The sequence below is a fragment of the Toxorhynchites rutilus genome, chromosome 2 (assembly GCF_029784135.1).
Source record: "Toxorhynchites rutilus septentrionalis strain SRP chromosome 2, ASM2978413v1, whole genome shotgun sequence".
NCBI lineage: Eukaryota > Metazoa > Arthropoda > Insecta > Diptera > Culicidae > Toxorhynchites > Toxorhynchites rutilus.
The window spans coordinates 145123897-145147812 of NC_073745.1; the positions used below are offsets into that span (position 1 = coordinate 145123897).

At 39.9% G+C, this 23916-nt stretch overlaps 1 protein-coding gene across 2 annotated transcripts in view; it reads right to left on the bottom strand.

Moving 5' to 3' along the window:
* Positions 1 to 23916, bottom strand: part of LOC129765981 (uncharacterized) — a 202960-nt gene that overhangs the window by 128697 nt on the left and 50347 nt on the right. The window contains exon 1 of one of the 2 annotated variants that reach the window (XM_055766441.1): positions 3907 to 4100. The exons of the other annotated variant lie outside the window; for it this stretch is intronic. Within the exon in view, the coding sequence (XP_055622416.1) occupies positions 3907 to 4012 (106 nt within the window). The 5' untranslated portion in view covers positions 4013 to 4100. Of the gene's footprint in view, positions 1 to 3906; positions 4101 to 23916 lie in introns of those variants that run through there. 2 annotated transcript variants of the gene reach the window in all.

Consider the following 23916-nt stretch of genomic DNA (forward strand, 5'->3'; position numbering starts at 1 on the left):
AAACATAAACAAAATCTGTGACGTCACAGATTTAAAAAATCTTCCCACCTTCCATTTTTCATCTCGCTTAGGCACCTCTTCACCGCCATAGCTGGTAATGATTTTTCCGTAGAGAATTTGTGGAACTTCGTTTTTTTTCATCGATTAGGTTCTTACTGATGAAATCTAGGTTTGATTGTTTTGAACGTTGGGAATTTTTTATTTGCAGGAATTAGAGTTTTCCGTAGAAATTGAGACCCTATGTTTTGTGCCTAATTTCGCATAGAGTCTATTGTAGACTAAATTCTTTTTCTTTTGCAGAGACGCAAACTGAAATAAGAATGATATCGTTTAGGTTCACAAGTATTTTCTATTTTTTTTTGGAATGATTGACCACATTAAAAAAAAAACTTCGATGCAAGCAGTTATTTTTACGTATTTCTGACTGGTTAATGAATCACTAAAGGGCTTACGTTACAGTTTTCGTTTTTCTTCAGGGACTGAACAGTGCGTGTGATGCAAAAATACGCAAACGTTCTCCACCAGACGGCATGAAAATAGACGTTTTATAATACCGGGTTTTGATGCTGAGCGCTTGTCGATATGAGCAAGACTGTGTAGTAGCATAGAGAGAGAAAGAAAAAGAGAAAAAGTAGTGGCAGTCGTGTTGAATTATACTGGCTCCATTATTCATTACTAGCTATCCCGGCAAACTTCATCCCGCCAAAAATTTATTTAACGTTATCACATCCACGTTTTATTACTAAGCGCACGTTCATGGGTCCAATCGCAGAACTGTTCATTGATTGATCTTGTAATCTACCCTTTAAATTATTTTTTACTATAAAATTTCAGTACTTCTACCAAAACCAGACATTATAATATCAGATTATTTTCAGACACAATCTCGTGCAAGATTTTTCATCCATTTGTAACATGTAACATGTTTCTCCGTTACATGGAATAAATGTTTGATACTGAAAATATGATAGAATGAAGAAAGCCCTAAATCGAACAATTATTTCTCGAGTTTTGCTCTTATTAACACATTTGGCGATCCATTTTTATTTATATAGATAGAAGACGATATAGTACCGCGTTTTATCACATTAAAATCCATTTCCACTTTCGAATGAAGATCAACTTCGTTACCGCAAACATAACATGGACTAACAACGCTTGTCAATATATCATTCGAATTTTTTTTCATTTTCCTTCAGAGTTTTCCGAAAATTTTCAATTGTCATGTTTGGTGATCCCCTGAGATCCCCTCATACCATCATAGAAACATTTTTCGTACCCAAAAACTCTCACATCCCAAATTTGGCTCCATTTGCTTCATTAGTTCTAAAATTATGCAGAAGTTTGTGTTTCATTTGTATGGCAGCCCCTTTTAGAGAGGGAGAGGAGTATCGAACTATCATAGAAACGTTTATCGATTCCTGAAACCTCTATATGCTAAGTTGATTCCATTTGCTTGATTAGTTCTCCAGTTATGCAGAAATTTGTTTTTGATTTGTAAGACAGACTGACACACAGACGGACAAAAATCCATTTATATATATATATATATATATATATATATATATATATATATATATATATATATATATATAGATTATCATAAAACAATTTGTAACCACTGCTCAATATATACTACATATGTTTTCATTGCAGTGCTTCTAGTGGTCGTTTAGGTAGTGTTTTGACATCAGTGTATTTATTTTGGAAGTGTTCCTTACCCAGTGGTAACATTTTTTGTTGCGATCCGTTTTGGTTTTCCAAAAGTTGTGAGTGAGAAAAGCCAAAAAAAAAACAAAACTGATGACACTTACGTCGAAAATCCGACTTGGTCAGATGCAAAAATCTTAAAATAGATCAAATAGACTCAATCTACAGTGTACAATATCCTCAGATGTTTTTTCGAATGGAAGGGAGCGTCTTATAGGAACGATCCATGCCTCTTAGGCGCTGATGTTGTCGAAAATACGATTCCAAACAAACTACCTATAAATTTTAAGTAGCTTCCAGGTCAAATTTCTCGAGACAACACATCGAGAATATATATTAAGCAAATTCAAGCTGGTTTTCTCTAACAAATTAAATAGTTAATCCTAATAAGCAAAAAATTTGTAGTTGCGTACGAAAATCTGAGGTTTTCGTTGCAAATGGAACTACGAACTAGAATTTTTGCAAACATGAGTGCCTGAAAAAATGAATCATATCATGAATTGAAGTACACAAAGCATCTGTGAAATTTTTGCCAGATTTGGCAAGCAGTCACAACAGCCGATAGATATTTCTGTAGTATCGCAACAACAGAGTGGATTTCTTCATAGAGGAAAAAAACCTCAACCCACTCAATTATCTCCTATTCCGTCCAAATCGGAAATATTGGGCAGTTGTCAAACAAAATGTGAGAAAGAGCGACCAGTTAATTTGGGATGCAGCAAAAATGGAGAGGTGGTGGGTGGAACAATTGATTAAAGACTGTTCGTTTGATGAAAAAAAGCATAATACATCAGACGAATAAACTTTTCAGAACAATTCAAAATGGATATTCTCTAGTGTAATAGTCATGCTTATTTAGATACATATCAGAATTGTAAGCAAATCTCGACACAAATTCCTACACTTAACAACTTCCGCTGAAGTGCGTTTTTGCGAGATCAGGCAGTGAAAAACATACATTTCTGCCAATTGTAGACGCGGAAAGCGCTAATCGTCTAACCACAAAAACAAGAAAAAAAGCTTACGTAACCTCAAAGGCAAAGATCACGGCGATGCGAATTTGAGCCATTACTTTCCCTTCCACTGGTTCCACCAGCAGTTATTCGTTAATGGGAAACGGAAATATCTTTGGAATCTGAAGACAGCCAACCACAAACGAACCACAGCGGTCGTGCCATTATAAGATCATTTCTTAATGGAAATTGTGGAGTCTCCGTCGAAAACTTATGCGTTCGTGGTGTAACCACGAGGGAACGTTTCATGCATGGAAGCAAATGACATTGACTGATAACGCGCGCGCAATCATCTCATAAGCCGGTGGTTACGACACACGCTTCAACACTTTGAGCGTATTTAATGCATGACTTTAATTGAACTGGGTTGAAGAGACGCATTGGGAACGTTCCCGTTAACTATCTTGCTTCCTATTATCCCATTCCATTAGTACGACTATGTGTAACTTCAATTGACTCAGCACTGATAAGAAAATTCGAGCCGCCCGATCAATACTTAGTTTCGTCATCACAGCGGAGAAAAGCCATTAAACGTCGTCCCCCGTTCAAAATTGAGTCATTGTGTGCGCCATTGGCACACCACACACCAGCAGGGACCGGAAATTGGAGACACGTTTCCCAAATCATATACGCTTTTTAAGCGATTCGTTGGGTGGTGGACGAATGAAAATAACAACCAACAACAGTGCCTCGGCATTGCATTGCATTTTTGTATGTTTCATGTTCAATCGGACATGGATGAATGGGCAACACAAGGCGCGTCCACTTCTCAATGGATTCGATTCAGTTTCATTTTCTGTCGGCAGTTTTTTTCTGTCACCCTGGAATGACACGATCGGATGAGCCCCCGGGGCTTACGCTGACATTTTGAAGTTCGGTTCCCACCGCCGGTGGTCGGTGTGAATCTGATAATCGATGATAGTAGCTTGTTTTCCTCTTCCCAGTTTAAATATAAAAGAAAAGAGAAATGTCGGTGTTGACAGATATATGTCATATTAAAACAACTTACGCTCAACAATTGCTTAACATCTACACGTTGCATACCTGGAATGAGAGAGAAAAAATCACACATTAGTCACTCGACTGATACAATTAGTATTCTGAAGAAACACAACAAACATTTTTGAAACCGCACGACTGAGATTGAAGCGTCACCTTTTTCAACGTCAATAACTAATCTAACCTCGAAAACACGCCCTCGTGCTGAGTTGACTCGATCGTTGTTCCAATATCTTCATCCACTGCACAAATGGTGTTATGACGGCAGGGACTTCCAGCTGAGCCAGCATTTTGAATGCGGTCCAATGTCACGCCGATTACCGTCAGCGAGGAATCTTTCGGGCAATTCATTCTCCCCCCTGAAGAAACGGTCTAATGTCAGTCGATCGTTCCGCAATCTCTACTCGCCAACGCTCACTCTGTGTCGTTTCTCTATCTACAATCTCGGTGGAGCTGCGTTCCAAGATGCCAGAGACCATTGCCAGAACAACCATTTACCACAGATCGATCGATCACGGGGTAATCGGTTCCGATGGTAAGCTGTTGCAATTTCACTTTCAATAAAGCTAGCGCTCCTAGAAATACTGCATACCCACAGGTTTGCTTCTTTCACAGAATACTTCAGTACATAAAAAAAACACTGCCGGTGTACAACAGAAGTTCTGGACTAATCATGGCAAAATATCAGCACGATTTTATGTGTTCTGAACGCCTAGCCGGCTTGTGGTGAGTATAAATCGTGCGCCGCGTGGTGAATATATGACATTTTGATCTCTATTTACAGCGCACTGCAAGCGCCTTGCATAAGTTCAAAACCATTCGATGAGGAATGTCTTGCGCTACCAATTAAGTCGATATTGTTTTCCACTTACAAACATGGAACGGGTGGCAAATTCCAGACACATCACACATATGTGCCGGTGCGTTGTACTATATATTGTAATGGCAACACTTGGCGCACATTCACCGTTTTGCGGCACTCGTATTAATTCCTTTCCCATGACACCCATTCCCAAAGTGTTTCCCGCTTCGGTTTGGCTCCTCGTTCATCGCACCACCGAAAGGGCCACTGAACCAAAACAGCGACAACTGTCACAAATATCAGTAGTAATTAAATGTCACTCAAATGTGCGTGCAGAGTGAATGTTTGACGCTCTTCCGAGACTGCATGTCGCAGATCAGTGGCAACACACACTCGGTGACACGACTCGGCGAATCCGTCCGGAGTCTTTGTAGCAGAAAACGCGGGTGCCGCCCAACATCCCACAGCGTGATATAGTCGCTGTCGACCCAGCTGGGACACGTCATCTTGGTTATTATTATTCCCGAGCTTCCGCGAGCGTGTAGTGTTTCACGAGAAATTTTTCAACGCGACACAGTTGGTTAATACCATCATATCAACACCGCTGATGACGATTTCCCCGTTGGATTCATCGAGTAACGACGCCAACGACGGGTAGTCAGGAATTATAATTTTGGCAGCGAACGCTCATCAACGAGTCAGGTGAGGTCATCCTCTTGGCCGGCCTATAATCTTACTTCTCGCTGAGAACCATACACTGCGTGCTGTGGGATGCGTTGGCGATGAAAAGAACATACAAGCGAGAACTTTGACTCGAGCCGAAATTTAACAAGGAATGATTTTCATTAAACGTGTCATGTGAGAAAGGTCAAATGCCTGTTGCTCCGAAGTCTTGGACATAATGCGCGAATGGCGCATCGGACGCCACCAGTGGAACGGCTTTATGAATATCAATTCAATTGGAGATAAAAATATTCCAGGCGAAGCAATATCGCTGACAATACCCAGAAAATAACACCTTAATCGTAAATCTTCAGAATGCCGATGTGTGGCGCTCTTCCATCAAGCATAATGTATTCTTTCAAAAGAGGACCAGGAATAGAGATGAAACAAAGAAAAATAAATATTCACCAATATTCATCTTGTTGGTTCTAGATCATACACGCTTAATCCGAAGAATTATCCAACCATCAGAATATTTCTGGCATGCATTTTCCGAGATCGACTGTAGTTTTCGCTACGAATATCAGGAAATACAGTTGTTGTTAGATGATATTTGGTTTGGCTGGAAATTCGTTCACAGTGATAGTATTCTCATTTTCCTTCTTCTCAATCTTCATCAATACTTAGTTCTGTGCAAAGTAACACGCCTTGAATGTATTCTCAGTGGCAAGTTCAAAGGAATACGCATGTACCAATGAAAATAGGAGGAACTTTCTTTTAGGAAAAAAATTCCTGACTTTAAAGAGGATCGAACCCGAAGCCAAATACATGAGCAGCGACGCCAGATTGATTTTCCTGTGAAATCCTGAACTTTCTGTAATTTAAGGTGAAGTTGGAAGCTTGCCACAATGGCGCTCATTTCTTTCAACTCCCTCCCTCACCCCTCGCCCGAAAATCAATAATTTTGCACAACAGTGTGAAGAAAAAGATCGTATTTATTCGCACACTTCCCATCAAGTAATATCAACCAAACTGTAATCGATTACTCGCAAGATATTAAATTTTCATCTGCTGTCGCACTGTATAGTGAAAAACGTCGGAAAACCCGAGCTAGTGCTCTGAAAGTTAAATTTTCATCTTTCAATCTTCGGCAATGGATTTGTTTATTTTGGTGAAAGCATCGTTATTTTTTCGACACTGATGCCAGACAACATCATCGAAACATCTATAAAAGCCACTCAATAAAATGTTATTCCTGAGTCATAGCGTTTCATGTCATGAAAATCAATATGATAAAATTGTGAATACAATTATTGTTTTTACGTTTAATGGGTCTATAATGTAAGTTTTAACAACTTTAACATTGGGTAAGAAATTTATATTGCAGAGCTCAGAACACTGCTACGGCTGCCTATGCTTTCAAAAACAGCAAACGGAAAAGTATTACATTCAATCAAAATGCCTCGGCCAACGAAGAGAAGAGTTAATGCTCTCCAACGTGAATATGTGAAAACAATACGATCAACGAAGAAAAATATTAAGGAATTATTAACATCGAGTTACTGTGCGGAAGAACTTGTTAATACCAAAAGAGCCCCAATTCGCATGTGTTATAAATTTGCTCATGTTACGCTCGCGTAAAATCCGAATTTTACTTCATATGCAAATACACCTTCTATATATATTTATATTTGTGAATTTTCATACATTTAACTTCAGTATTGAATTGTTAGTTTTTTCAAATGTATCCTAAGACTAGTGTTAGTGAAGCGCCACACAGTCTGATAAGTGAATTGATCTATTTACGTACGAAGATCAAAACAAACGAAACAAATAGCTCTTCTGTCTCAAACACTATTACCCAATTTTTACACGCATTTTTTACCTATACGAGACTCATGGTATGCGTTCAGTTTACATAATAGAGTAGTGCGGGGCAAAGATGCGCACCTAACTGTTGTCGTCCAATGAATATTGAAATAAAAGCAAACAAAATTCAACTTGCTAACTAAATTTTAACTATATATATATTACCTTCCAAACGTAGTACAAGAATTTCTCGAGTTTTGTAACTACAAAAACCAATTTTAATAAAAAATGGCAAATGCGTACTTTTGCCCCATAGTGGGGGCAAAGGTGCGCACTTAATGAATTGTACTTTTGAGGTGATTTGTAACAAAAATAAATGCTTATATTATTATTATATAGAGTTATGGCACTTCTCAGCATTGAGCTGGAATATTCACCTACCCCCGGGCTTCTTAAATGCCAAAGGGGGATTAGGCTCTGTGGTATCTTTTTTTTTTTTTTTTCTTTTTTTCTCTTTATAATAGTGTCTGCACAATCATCGTGTTCTAATTATGGTGATTCAGGAACCGTCGCACTATGTTACACGTTCCAAGAATCACCGCTTTCTGCATAACCGCAAGCTGCTCTGTTACTTGCAGCTCCTCCAATGACTGCGTGAGAGAGTGTGGAACTAAACCAGTAGCAGAGATCACTACTGGTATAATACGGATGCCTTTCAAATGCCACATTTGTTTTAGTTCTTCTGCCAAGTCGTGATACTTGGTTATCTTGGCAGCAAACGTAGATTGTAGATTGTGGTCTAACGGTACTGCAATGTCTATTATCAGCACTTCTTTCTTATTTTTATCGTAGACCACAATATCAGGGCGATTAGCTGGTATTCGGACATCCGTAATAATCTCGCGATCCCAGTACAACTTGTAGCAGCTATTTTCCAAAACCGGATCCGGAATATACTTGTAGTAGGGTACCAACTGATTTACCAAGTTGCGTTTTGATGCTAGCTGTTGATGAACAATCTTGGCAACCGAGTTGTGACGATTGAGATAAGCTGATTCGGCTAGCGCTCCACAGCCGGCTATGACGTGTTCTATCGTCTCTCCTACTTTATTGCACTTTCTGCAACAGTCAACAACGTTTTCGTGCAAGATGTACTTCCGGTAGTTTTTGGTCGCTATTATCCGGTCCTGGATGGCTACCATAAACCCTTCTGTTTCAGAAAAGAGTTCACCTCGCACCAGCCACGTGTTCGATAATACTTTGTCGATATGCGCTTGCTCTAAACGATGGGGGTGTGTCCCATGAAGTTCCTTTTGCTTCCATGATGTTGTTTTTTCTTCTATGGTCTGCAAATTGCAGCTAAGTTCGTACTGCTCCTGCGCCAGATGCAGGGCACTGAATCCACGGTCCGCTTCACAGACAGCGCGATAGATATCGTGACGGGTCTGACTTTCCACGAAGTAACTCCGCAACTGCTGGATCTGGGAACTGCAAAGCGCTCTAATGTCAGTGACACCTCTTCCTCCTTCAACACGTGGCAAGGTGAATCTTTCTATGGACGACTTTGGATGGTGCATACGGTGCTTTGTGAACGTCACTCTCATTGCTCTTTCTATTGTTTCTAAATCGGTTTTCGTCCACTTCAGCACCCCGAAACTGTACGTGAGTAAAGGAACGGCAAACGTATTGACGGCTTTGATTTTTTTGCCGCCGCAGAGGTTTGTTTTCAAAACCTGGTTGATTCTGATCAAGAATTGTTCATGGAGTTCCTTCTTGATTTTTGTGTGACAAATCCCTTTCAATTGCAGAAATCCCAGGTACTTATAGGATTCGCCTTCCACCAAATCTTGAATCACTTCACTCTCGTTAATGCGGAATCCTTCAGTCTCCACCAATCGTCCACGGTGGAGCTGTACTGCCTTACACTTTTCGATTCCGAGTTCCATCCGCACATCGGAACTAAAGTCGCTAACACACTGTAGAAGACTATGTAGCGCTTCTGTTGATTCCGCAAACAGTTTCAAGTCGTCCATATAGAAGGTATGGTTTATTGTCGTTGTTCTGTTGATATGGTAGCCATGGCTGCTTCGGTTGAGTGCTCTGCTCAAGGGGTTCATCGCAAGGCAAAACCACAAAGGACTGAATGTGTCACCTTGGAATATTCCCCTGCGAATATTGAGAGTTCTGGATCTCAACATAGTTGTTCCGTCGGTGATACTAAGCGAGGTGCTCCAGTTTACCATTGCGTGTTCCATAAACCTGATGACGCCATCATGTATCTTGTACATTTTTAGTACCTTTATCAGGTACGTATGCGGTACTGAGTCGTATGCTTTTTTATAGTCAATGTACGCCATACTCAGGTTCCTTCTGTTTCGGCTTGCTTGTCCGACGATGACTGCATCGATAACGACTTGATCTTTGCAGCCCCGCGTGTTCTGTTTACAGCCTTTCTGTTCTTCTGTTAATATTTCGTTAACTTCGCAATGGTTTTGTATCTTTTTATTAATCACCGACGTAAGTAGCTTGTACAGGCTCGTTAGACATGTTATTGGCCTGTACTTCGCCGCATTCGCTGTGTCTTGATCCTTTGGCATCAGATGAGTAATTCCCCTGGTCACGAACTCCGGTGTTGTTTGGGGATTTTCTAATACCTTATTGAAGCACTCTGCCATTCGCCCATGAGTTGAAGAAAACTTTTTGTACCAGAAATTGTGCACGAAATCTGGTCCTGGCGCAGCCCAATTCCTGGAATATCGAATGGCTTCGTTGATATCATGGGCGGTTACCATAACGGCAGGCATTGCTTCAAGTCCGTTTCCATATTCCTCTTCTTCTGCCAGCCACATCCTGTTACTTCGGTGTTGAATAGGGTTCTCCCATAAGCCTGACCAAAACTGGGTAACTTCGTCAATCTCAGGAAGACCACCATCGTAATTATTGCGTTTCTTTTTGATGCGGCTGTAGAACTCCCTTTCGTTCATACTGAACATACGATTATCCGCATGCCTTTTCGTACATTCCGTATAACGTCTTAACCTTTTTGATAGAGCACTCAACCGTTGTACATGGGTGTCGAGGATCTCAATGATGCGGTTTTCATTAAGATCAGAGAGCTCTGCCGGCTTCACAATTTCAGCAACTCCACGAATCAGCTTTCGCGATCGACTTCCCCTCTTGTACTGCGTTAGTCGACCGATTTTTACTCGGAGCGTTTGGATACGACCTTCCAGGCGTCTCATCCAAGCAGGTTTCGGTTTTTTGGAGAGTACGCGGTTCTGTCTATCGTCTTGGTGAAAGGTGCGCATTCCTAACGTCCGTACAACAGCTACAGTTCCACAATAAACGATAAATTGCAGCTCCTCTAGATTCTCTACCACTTCCAGGTACACAGGTAGTACTTCCTGGTCGAGTACTTGGACGGCACTCGTTAGTCGGTGGGAATACTGCAACTTCGGAATCTTGTGTCGGGTTAAGGGGTCCGTTCCGTAAAACTGGGTCACTGCTGCATCCATGTGGAAAGCCAATTCGTTCTTTAATTGACCTCGTTGTTGATCCTCTGCCGGCTCTTGTCCTCTAGGCTCATCCACTGGATCCGGTGGTGGTGCAATAGATTCGCGCCTTTCACTAGCGAACGATGCACTCAGCCTAGCAGAGCTCCTTCTCGACATATCGCTCGATCTTCCACTCTCTCTACGCAGTTCTCGTTGCACTTCCAACTTGATGGCCTCTATTTCAGCCGGGGACAGCATGTTGTGTGACAAAATCGCTCGTCTCCGTGTGTAGAGCTTATTCCGATCTAGTTGGCCGGCAAATCGTGGGAACTGCTCGTTGAACATTTCCAGCATTCTTGGTCTGCCGGACATGTCCGTCTCCAATCTTGTGCAGACATAATAGCAACGAATCACGAATTCATTCATCTCTCTCGTCCACATGATTCGTTGCCGTTGGCGGCCTGTCAATGTGAGCGACTGACGTCGTCCAATCGCAGCATCATTTGCAGGTGCAGCATTGCCATTGTGATTTCTTGTGCTGCGGGTTCTGTTTAGCATTCGGTTTACGGGCTGAGCCCGATGACTAGGGGTCCGCTCTTGCACCAATTCCTCTAGCCGCTGGCCGCTCGCATGTACGCCCGTTCCAGGACCAGCTCCAGTCCGGGGGCCCTCCTCAGGCGATCGCATTACTATAATTCTCCGATTTCTCAATTGCATTATTGGTAGTTTTCCTTTTCCCGGGAAAACACGGGTTGGCACAGGTTGCTTCTTAGAGTCCTCAACCTGCCTGAAGGACGGTATCTCAGCCGTTCCTAACCTGGAATACAGACGCTGTTGTGGGCCGCTCCTAACATGGAGAACAGACGCTACACTAGTCCCCCTTCCCTGTTTGCATACGACCCAAGGTCCCACCGGGGTTGGTTACCCGATCTTTCCAAGGGTTGCTCGCATCTCAGCTAGTACCTCGTGAAGGTAGGGATCGGAGTTCCTGGGCAGAGGCTGAAGGTCGCAATGGGAACTACGAGACACGTGCACCAGGCTTAACTAACCTATATTATTATTAACTATTAATTATTATTATTATTATTATTATTATTATTGCTAACTAAGACGCATCAACGCACCAAATCATTTTTATTAATATAGATCAAGTTTATAAATACATAGTTACCTTCACTTGATTTATTTGAAAATCATTGCTGAAAAAAATAATATTTATTTGAAGTTCATTGTGAAAACATGAACATAAACGAAACATAACCGTTATTGAATTGAATGCATGGTGAAAATAAAAACATTTTTGATTTGAAATTCATTCTGAATTATTTTATATGTTTATTTTTCTTCCTCATCTCGGATTCGGTTCTGAGAATTCCGACGCTTTGCCTTGGAGCGCTGTTGTTTCGTTGCGTTGTTTTGAGGTTCGAAGAGACATACAATGGTTCTTCATGAAGCTAGAATCCCAATTTCTTCCTGCCAGTTTTGCAACTTGATTGATTTTGTGCTGGAGGTTGTTGGCTTCCGCAAAATCAAACGCCACACGACGTAATTCTTTGAGTGTCCTACCATAGAAAGCTTTGTCCAGTGCTCTGCAGTGGTCCGCCAGATCCCCACTCGTAAATACTTGTCTGAACCACCCTAGGTGCTCACTGGCACATCCCAGCAAAAGTAGAAATGTCAATAAAAGAAGATTGAAATTCTAAATCACTCACTGATATGAGCCTCTTCCTCAGAGGTGACTCATGAATATCGAGTTCTGTCGCAATCCGACACTTCGAGACTTCCTCCCGATGCCTCTGTCGAGCCATTTGAGCATTTCGGGAGTGCATTTCTTCAAATAAGTTTTCTTCTTGTGGTTCCCGTTCAAAATTTTGTTGAAAACATTTAATTTTTTTTTTCGGAGCAAAACTCTGTTGCTAACTTTTGCCCCACAAGCAATTTTTGAACTAATCGAATTTTTAAAAAAATGCTCTTCACAAAAACGAATACGCACTATCATCTACTATAGAATGAAGATTTCCTTGACGGTGTAGTTTCGAACTTCCAGTTATTTTAGGTAAGTTAATCATCATCTCCAAAAGTGAAAAATTAGATCAGAACATCACAGAACTCTTTTTACAACATAACTTTTTGCCTCTTTCATGAAATTTATCTTGTTTATATGTGTGAGCTGCGGGTGTAACAATGTATCAAACGAATACACTGTTGCCGAAATTTTATGTTCGTTTGCTTCAAAAAGGCCAATGCGCACTCTTGCCCCGCACTACTCTAAGGGCTAATATTTCCGATTCATAGTTCTTATACTTCTAGTTGATTGTGGAATATAATAATCATCCTGGGTCTATTTTCATGGAAAATAAATGCTATGTATGTTTATAATATTGAATGGCGTTAACGTTATGGCGTTAAAAAAAAAATCAATGATATTGATTGATGAAAAATTATGAAAATAAAGTATTAATTATCAATTATTTAGTAACCGATAATTATTTTTATTTTATAGAATAATTTATCATTGAATATTTATCATTTCATATTTATGTTTATTTCTCTTCAAATTAAAACGGTGAGTCCGTCTACTGGTATGATTCAGATGATAATATAGAACATTTTTTCTCGGGAGAATCAACGGAACTGCATGTTTATGCCATCCATAGCCAAACATAGCGGAATAAGCGAATAGCAAAGCGAATCCTGCGCATCGAGAACATGCAACATCAGCAACCGGACGGCGTTAATTAATTTTAACTATGCTAGGGAACATAACTTTATATCGTGGCCTCTGTAATTAGAACAGAAATAAATATATTTAAGTATCATTTGGCTCTTCCAGCTAACCACAGCTGTTTTAAAAAGCCACCCTGAAGTCCCTGAAGTGTAACTTATGTTGAACCAACGTTGGACCGACATCTTATACTGGGTTATACTGGCTGCTTTGACATTTGTTTACCATTGTTATCGCGTAATATATACGAATAATTCGTATTGCAAAAATTTACTAATCATTGGTAATATTTACCAAAAAATTCATCATATATACCAATGTATATATAGGGTCTGATTTATTATTTATTATTGAAATTCATTTCCCACTAAAACTTATCATTATAATATCAAATTATCTTCAGATAAAATTTTTGTATGAGATTATCCTGTCACATGAAGGAAACATAGTTTTCCATTCACATTGAATACCAGTTTGATACGAAAAAGTTAATTTTCATTAATGTATTTTATTTGAAAAGTGCTCATTCTGCCTGAGAACTCATTATTATCTTCGACACTTCATGAACTCGTAAAACGTAGTTCAATGGCGTGTCGTTTATTTCGTTTCCACCGTGAAGTGTATTCGAGAATCAGGCCCATATTCTGGCGTCTATTGGGTCTATTGTCTGCTTGCGGCCAGCTTTGTCAGTCAAGGTATTGCGAAGAAGATTACCTATCAGGAAAGATTGCCAAAATTACTACTCCCGGTGCTAGAATGTGTAAATAAAAAAATGAATTGAAGTTTGAGTTACTTGAAAAGCGGCACCCGTTTTTCTGCAAGTTATATTTCCTTTAAATTCAGTGTGACCACACAGTAGTGATATCTACGGATACGAATGAAAAAAAATTGAAAAGCACGACATAATTTGGCTCTTGTGTTTTGGAATACGCAAGGGAGTGTGCGACTGAACTGGTCAAAATGCAGCTCGTCAGAACTTGGGTTACCGAAAAAAACAGTGATGTGAAAAAAGGACGTTACTATGGACCTTCCGGTATCTACCATTTGTCCGCAACATAATAAAATTAGGAACGAAGCAAGATTTACCCAGTTCAGAAGTACGCAGTGATGCACTTTTATTAACGAAAAATAACTTGATCAGAATCATTCGAGCACGGAAGCTAAGATACGCAAACGATAATGCGAAATTGTGCATTTGGCTCATTTTTATCAAACAAGTATTACCTTCCTGTACTTCCTGGAGATCGAATTAACACACCGATGGAGAGAGCGCAGGATCAATTATTCATTGACGTTCAATACGGGAACACACATCTTTCAATACAATGATCGAACTTCACTTCCCGAAGTACGGTAACAAGATGTTATCTCGAACTACATTGGAAGAAACAAAAAAAAACACGGAAATCGACAATTTTGTTCTCATGAAAAAAGCACAATCAAACGCCGACACTGACTACAAATAACGGACCCCGAATAAAGCGAAACAAGTAATGAATGAAGGAACAACTTTGATCGCTCACAGATAGCGATTGGGGCTTCGGGTTTTTGTTTGCGCCTCCTTACAAACACGCTCGTAAACAAACGCGCGTCAATGACATGCGTCGGTGGCTTATGGACAGGTCTTAGCTTTTTGTCAGTGAATCATCGTGACAGGAAAAAAAAAAACGTTTTATGCTCGCTGGTGAATTAATTAACGTTGGGTACATATGATTCCATAGTAGGTAATGAACTTCACAACAAAGTTAGGGTAAGCCAACTCGAAAAATGAACAGATATTTCATGTGTTCGAATTCAGATTTCCAATTTTCAGCTAGAGACATGCTATCGTCGGTTTTTTTTATTGCGCCAGTCGAACAGAAATGACTCGTCAAAGTGAGTGAGAAAAGGCGAATAATAATTTTAAATTCACTATCCAATCCGGGCCCGAAAACAGCAGAAGCGAAACAACGCGTCACGAGTTACTAGCAACTCACTCGACCGAATCGAGTCGCTTCCTCTCGATCTTGATTACGGCGAGCGAAAAGAGCTAGAGTGAGATGGTAGAATTGCTACTATTGTTTTGTAATGGAACCACGTCCTTGGCCACATGCATGGGATTTTCTCCGATGCGCGAAGTCTCCATCTTCAAGTGAGCGGAAAACGCCTCAGAAGATGATCATCGCCGGCTAATTTCGTGTCGGGGTGTTTGTACGGTATGTGGCGCAACGCGTGGCATTGAGGGGCCATCGCTGTGTAATGATGTAACATTTTTCCCCGATCGACGGTCGCGTGGCTTTGGCTCCCGGGGAACACCTTCCAAACATGGTTGGCGCTGTTCCGTTCAACTAGTATCGGGTGGTTCCGAGTTTATGATTCTGAGGAAATACCATTATGGTACACATCTCTCCGCATAGATCTCGCTATTAAACGAGGCACTTACCGAGACCACGAAAATCGTGTTCTTGTGTGGGGTGGATTTACGATTTACTATTTTTGTTTATGCCAGGTAAGCTGTTGATTGCTTGCATGACTTAATTGAGCACCGCCAGGCATTGATTCAGAGAGTCTCCTGGATTACAATACAAATAAAGTATGCCCTTTCAAAGGCATCTAGTAGCAGTTACGAAAACCTCTGATTAATTCACAGCATCAATCTTCTCCGTAATAAACTGAACACAGATTGGCTTCAAGAATGAAGGATTCTCCCATGATGTCGGAGCTCAGAACGATCCAAGCCGTGCTCAATCATGCTGTCTGGAGCAAGGTAAAGACAATTGGGTCTGATTGAAGTGTGCTTTAATTAATCGCTCACTTGATAGACACCTCTGAACTCTATTGGAAATGAGAACCACTTTCGAGCGCGTGATTGATTGGTTGAATGACACAATGGAGGAGCCTAGATTGGACATCTTAGCAACGGACACTCTTCTCGCTGTCGTGGCGTTGTATTGTTTTCGCCTGCAAAACTCCTTCACTCTTGAACGTGAAAAGCACCCGCATCGTGTTGTGTCGACAAAATTCATAATTCCTGCAGCTCACCGGGGTCGTGTTCGCCATCCGTACGGCTCAGTCATGCCCGGATAAGCGTGACGGTTTAAGTTGATTTCATGCTCTTTTTCTACGCCTATAAAGGTCTCAAGAAGTCTGGCGCGAAGACACCTCAGTTCCTTTCGCCGATTCTGCCCTGGAAGCTCCGCGGGCAATAATTAACCCTTTGACTGTCTCTGGGGCAGCTCAGCCGGAAACGCATTTGGCTGTGCGTGTGTGTGTGGCCGGAACGGAACGATGGGCTCTCACTAATGGGAAGCAGGGCTGTGCGTACATTACAATTGAGGGAGACAATACAGGTTGTTCGCGTGGATTCGCGTTCGAATTTTATATTGCATATTAAATGGGAAAGCATACAACGGAACACAACGCAAATTGTTCTTTATAATATGAACGCTACCGGCTATGAGGATAGACAGACTACATAGACAATATGGTAATTTGGACCTGATTTATCGTCAGCGCTCCCCGTGAAGTCTCCAGCAGAAAATAGATGGTTCCGGTTCTGAGTCGGACGTTTTGTGGGCATCGAACTTATTATGGCGTACACCATTGTTGTTATACCGGGCTCGTGAATATGGTTATGCTAACGCGGTCGAATGATTTCTTATCGGTCGGCAGTAATTAACGGAGTTCTCATTAAATAAATGGATTTTGTTTTTTATGAATGTTATATTATTGCAGATAATGCGAAAAGTTCGATGCACTGGTACTGATAATTCCAAAGAAGAAAAAAAATGACTTAACTTATAATGTTATTCATACTTTCTGACTTATTCCCTATAACGCTACACCCTCAAGAGATTAGATTTTTCCACAACAGTTCAATCCTTGCCTTTCCCTGTCGCATTTAGGGTGTATTCTAGTGCAGAGGCACGAGTTTCGGATGTTTTTATCGAGCTCCGAAAAAATAAAATAAAGAATACTTATACTATCTATCATATCATTATTTGTTTATCTATCTATTAATAAAAAAATCGAACGGAAAAAAATATTCATAATTAGAATAACGGGTGTTAAATAAAAAATGAGAATTTACTAGATTAGATACCGCATCATTGAAATGACTTTAATTCGATAAATAATGAGATTTTCGTCCGTGAAAAAAATGCTTTTTTAAATTTTTGGACTAACGTTTGTATTAAAAAAATGGACAAAAATTGCCGATTTTTCATGAGTTTACCTTCACATGCACTGACGAAACTGTTGATGCGTAACTCCGCTTTTTCGGACTCCGAATAGCGAAACTCAATTTTGTTTAAGAGCTTGTTTTCAGCTATAGATTCATTTTAATAAATGATAAATTACGTTGAATTGATTAGTTTATGCAAGTTTACATCATTTAGTCTATTCGTGGTTTCGCACAACAAATATAGTTTTTATTATAATATTATTATATCCTATGACTGCTAGCTTCGGATTTTCGCCAAATAATGAGTGGGATGTTTCATTTGCTGTAATGGTTGGCTGCGCTAAATTATTTCTGGAAGTTTCCCAACAAGTCGCTACGTTGCTAGGTTACTAGGTGCACAACAGTGCCACAGTTGGCACTCAATGACGAGGGGTATTTTCAGAAGTGCTGTTCTGAAGACTACCCATGAACCATGCAGCATTAATCATAGTAACCCATGAGTCAGCCGGAAAAAAATTGACAGCTCTATCAGTTTAACTCTAACCGTGATGGCGAAAACAGAGAAGCTACTCCGTTCAGAAGTATGCGCGTTCAAAGAACGGTACTCCGACGCTTCGAAAACAGACATGGTGCGACACTTTGTGGACGCCGGATACGTTCGTTCCGGCATCTACAACATCTTGGCACTATTGGACAATAATCAGAGCATCGAGAGAAAGCCCGGTTCCGCACGGCCGACTACCCTGAGCGACAAGAAGCTCCAAAGGATGCTGAAGAGGAAGATCGAGAGAAAAGTGGCTACATCGCTGTGTGCGCTTGGCCGGGAGTCGGGCGTCGGGCGGTGGAGAAAACTGAGAAGGAATTGATAAATAAAACGAAGAAGGAACTCAAAAACATGCCTACACGCATGTTTTCGTCCGCCATGGCGAATGTTCCGGTTAACTGCTTGTTAACTGGAGAATTCTCTCAAAAGGCCTGGTTTAGAAAGCTTACCATCAACACGAATGAACCGTCAGAAGTGCAACGAAGTACTTCAGAATCATTTACTACTGTTTTTGCATCAAAAACAATGTGAAATTGGGTAATTTGACATCAATTCAAAAAATCTGGAAGGTCATGGCATGGTTTAATGAATAGGGGCTTCAGATTTTGGACTGGTCAGCTTGTTTACCAAATCAAAATCCTATCAGGAACTTATAAGAAGTGATCGGACAAATAGTAGATGCAGCTTACAAGCAGAATGAGTGATTTGAAGAGCTTAAACGAGCAGTATCCTCTGCGTAGAACAAGATATCCACTATAACATGGCGCAGCTTGGTCGTAACCACACCGAATGGGTTATTTGAACTGATTGAGAACTGAAGATGACCTACGAATTAGAAACTCATCGTAATTTATGTTAAATTTGCGTTAATTTTGTAAAGAACTGAGAGTTTTTCCATCTGGTTCTATAGTTATGAAACACTGGAATTTTAGTTTTTTGAATGTTTCACACCTGAACACAACAATAAAGTTCAAATGGCCAGTCTTTTAAATGCAAGTAGTTGTTATGTCCTACACTATATACTTCAATTCAACCGACTTCTTACATATCTCTGGAAACTCAGGAAATGAGTGGATCTATAGTTGTCAAACGCAGTGTATAATTACCTTCCATGGGAAATTTATCAAACTCTATTGGCTGTCTTAGTTTTTTTTATCACCATCCGAAAAAAACCATATTTTTAAAAGCAAACGTTGTAACATTTGCTTACAAGATTTTGTTTTGAAATGTTATTTAATATGTTTTAATAATGTTATGACTTTTTCTAAATTTTGTAGGGGACACTTTTTACCTGTGTCGTCCCTTTCTTCGGGAGGTCCAGATTACTGAACATCACACACTCCCATTCACCGCACTCCAACTTCACTTTTGCCGGATCAAACACGGCTTCCGGTTCGGTTTACTGTTCTAGAAACCGCTAACACAAACGGGAACACTCCTCGATTCTTGGAACCGAATTCTCTTGAAACTATCCGGACGGTCGGAAAAATATATTCAAAAAGAAAAACAATGTTTAAAAGTGACTGTCTTCGACCGTGTCTATTTTATTACTCTCCTCTTAACAACTTTCACCTTACCAACTAATTATTCGTACAAATTCCTATGGGAGGTGCTTGGAGTCGTTTTTCGAGAGAGAAAATACAATTAACCAATTGCAATCGAATTGGCTATATATAATCGTAAACAGTAATTTGTTTACGCGGAATTTTCGTCGCGTGAATAATGAACTGTCGCCACGAGCCACATAGAAACCCGAGCTTATTTTTTTATACCCGCGATACTGGAGTTCGAACCAGACTGTAATATGAGATAAATCGAAGAGGTGGATGTACTCGCGGGCTCGAAATTGGCTGGCGCTTCAGAAAATATAAAAATGTAAGGAATGTAACTTCCAAGCACCTTTACACAATGTTACACGTAAGCATTATTATATAATGGTGATGGTTGAGGTGTTGGAACCAATATATAATCGGATGTGACCGCAGTATGTGTCAGCGGCGAAAAAGACCGCCGCGATGAATATTATTTTTCATTCTCTTGAAGAAGAACTTTTTCGATGTATATTGAGTACAATGCGAGCATTTAGAAAACCGAAACAAAATGCGACATATGACAAGATTGTGTATAGTTCTCGTGAAGGCACGGATTATGAATCACTACTTCTACTAAGCCACGCACTCGTATGACCTTTCCAGGGCCACCAAATTATTCCGCTAGAATTTAAGAATGGAATTTAATTTGATTTTAAGATTCCGATGTATTCTAAAATATCATTCAAAGTGATAAATAAGTGAATTACATAAAATGATTCCATAGAACTACGTCAAATATGCGGTCGTGTCTAAGAGATAACTTCCTACACAATTTCTTTAAATTTAGTTGCGCAAAAGGGCTCTTCATATCTGCTGAAAGCGGATATAGAGGGCCAGTATAAGTTTATCTTACAAAACAAGTGCATTCAGTTAAGAAAAGATCAAAATCATAAAATCCAAAAACATAATGATTGATATGGCCGCCTGTAAAATTGTGTTGAGTTGATAGTGGACTTCATGTAGCAATCACTCCGGTACGATGAAAGAGGTGTGCTTCGGATCATTATCTTGTTGGAAGTAGTGGTGGTAGATGTGGTAGAAGTGGTAGATCCACTTCCGTCACGGATGGTTACAGGTTACTTTTCAAGGTGTTCAAATATCCCATTTGATTATTCGTCGAATCGGTTCCAAAGTTCCAGTTCTAGAAGAAACTATCGAACCTCATAGTTTCGTTGGGATTCATTACTGAACCTGGAGCTCCGATCTTCGTTTTCTCCATGCCATCTGCTTCCATTCGATCCGAAGAATTTGATTCTCATCTAAATAAAGAACCTTGTCGCAGAACTTCTTAGAGTTATGTGCATATGGCTTAGCAAACTCCAGTTGTTTTTTTCATATTCACGAAATGGAGGGCACTTTTACGGGCAATGCGGCCAATCAGATGTGAATGTTGCCCTCCGAACAGTGTCTGCGCTGATAGGTCTTCCGAAAGTGCCGGCTTCGGTAGTCAACTTCAGTATACTTGTTTCAGGATTTGTTCGCAGTATTCACAACATTTCCCGTTTATCAGCAGAAAACAGTATTCGTTCGCGTCCTCTGCCGGCAAAGGTTTTCAAGGTTCCCTCGTATTTCCACATGTTTATGACTTTTTGCACTGTAGAGAGGGTTCTTCCGGTAGCCGCTACTATTCCTCGCAGTAGTTTTCCACGACAACACGTAGGGGAAAGTCGGGAAGGACGGACAGGGCGGGTAAGATGAACACTTATGCGTAATTGATAAATTATACCTTTATTTTAAATTTGAATGATGTACAATACAACACAGTGTATCCATACTTTTGACACTTACTGTTTGCACCTAGCTGGTCTTCTGCAAAATTGTAAATAGAAACAAAAGAACAAATCGATATAAATTTTCGTTTGCAGTTTTGTTTTTTTATTTTTCGTTACGTGAGTGTTTAATAATCACTCTACTTCCTTTTTATCGAATCAGCGGTAATTTTTCTCGCTTTTACTCCAGAAATATGAATGTTAAAAATACTAATCAAATCGGGTAGGACGGACACTCCACCAAAGGGAAAACCGAAAGAGACTATTGTTTTGAAAACAATTTGATTATCCCCTCCTTTTTTCAACAGCTGCCCACTTAATATGTTTGCAAGAGCAACCGGAAGTCATGGAAGAACCAACGGATGGAAGAAACTGTTAAGAGAGGGTCTCCCGTGAACACAGCTGTGTTGAATTCCAACATTCCGAGAACAACAATCATACGGAACTGATTGATAGAATAGGCACCTAAATGTAATTATAGGATATGAAGAAAAATAATAAAATCATAACCATAATATTATACTGTTTATACTATACTTTTTATTAATTTATAGTAAGGATGGTTTGTACTGCAGTTTTTTGCAAAACCCCTATAATATGACTTTGGCATGTGTTAATGTCATCAATTCGTCTTCAATTGGAAACAAACATTGCTAGATCATGTAAAAGTTATCTACAAACTAAGTTTGATTTTCATTTGATAATTTAATCGTAAGTTGGGCTTTGCAAGAAACTCAAAAACGTCGCGTTGAGCGACGAACGTGTTAACACGACCACGCTATCCACATAGCTACTGGAACTGTTGTATAAATATGTGATAATATTATACCTCATTATAAAATGAAGTTGGGAAGCGTTTTCTAAGAGTAAAAAGTAGAGCATAAAGGAGATCTATGCTCATCTCAGTCTGGGCCGTGTATTTGGCAAACTATACGAAAAGCTTTCATATGCTTTCTTTCAATGTGTCTCATGTTCGCTCGCTCATATTGGCTAATATTGGCTCTAGCATATACATTTTACAAATGGCATGCAAGTATTGGGGAGTAGCGCTTTTCCTGTTATTTTAGGCTCATTTAATGTGATAAATCGGGATGCCAAAACATGTGCTTTAAAACTAGTTTTGGGTGTATCTACATCTCCCCGACCTAGAGAGGAGACTCTATGGGAATTCTATAACGGAAGTCAGAGAATTGGCTTTCGAACTGACGGAAAAAAACCGGACTGAAGCAATTGTTCAATAAACCAACTCAGTTGGCTGGAAAAGCTTAGCGAGTTTGAAAACGTAATCCGAATCTGTCATTCCGGATGTCGAAAGTTTTTTGAGAAACGAAAAAATGAGAAAAAATACAAGGCTCTTCTAGGTGATTTTAGTCAAGTTTTTATGTTCAATCATTTGTGTGGCCTATTTGAAGATCTCGAAAACCTGTTGAGGACATCAACTTGAATTTCAAAACTTCTCAGTTAGTGTCCATCTTTCCCACCCCAAGTTTCCATCTTTCCCATCAAGTGTCCGTCCACCCCGACTCTTTCTTATTTTTTCAAAGATGCCTTTGAAACAATTTTTATTATCAACAGAGACTTAGACTATCGATTCGTGGTGAGATAGCTATATATTTTTTTGTGAAAATCAATAAAAAAAATCGGGGGGTGTTCGTAGCCACTTGGTTACGCGTTCGCTTGCCAAGCGATCGATCGTGAGTTCAAACTCAGGGCCCTCAATTGGCCTTCTTTGTTGTTATAGAATAACTACGTCCACGCAAACAATCATCAGCGATGGAAATCGATCCACGGTCGAAATAAGATCGATTCATCCATACAACTGCTCTGCTCTGCAAGAAACATCGGGCTGCTGTTCTATAAATAACTCAACAATGATCAATATCAACTGTCTCCGCTGTCCGGTCTGCTGAACAATGAATGAACAGAAAGAATACCCATACGCCCAAATGGCTACTACTGTGTAATTTACCATAATGTAATGGAACAGAAAAAATTTAACGCCTAAATGGCTACTACTAACGACTGTATAATTTACAATTTATAGAAACATAAACATATGTACATGTACACGATTAAAAAAACCCGGCTCTGTTACAGCTAAAATGCTAATTAGCCTAATAAATAAATAAATGAGATAAAAAAAACAACTTTTACTTAAGGTGTCCGTCTTTACCGTCCTTCCCCTACTTGTTATAATTCTTCGCGTAGTAACATGCACTTTCTTTCTCTTATTTACCATTTTGATCAAAATTTTAAAAGCGCACATTGCTCAAGCAGCTGTTAGGTGTTGACATCACAGACTTACAAAAATATATTACATGGATAACCGAGACATTGAAAGTTGCCTAGTCATCAGACGTCTAGATTGATTAGAATTTTGAAGAATCCGCTATTCAGCTATTTTTACCAGATGTGGGGTTCTGACGACCGTTTAAGTCCAGGTTTTGGTTGAATTTTCCATGAACCAGTACCAGTGAAATCCAGTACAAGTAGCAAGTTGGAATGTCCATGTATGGCTATTACACCTCTCGAAGTAAAAATTTGAACAATAAGCGCTAATGAATGATTCATAAACTTTCTTCCTTTGAGCCCATTTTTTTAAGCTGGTTGGGAAAATGTCACCAATCGCATTCA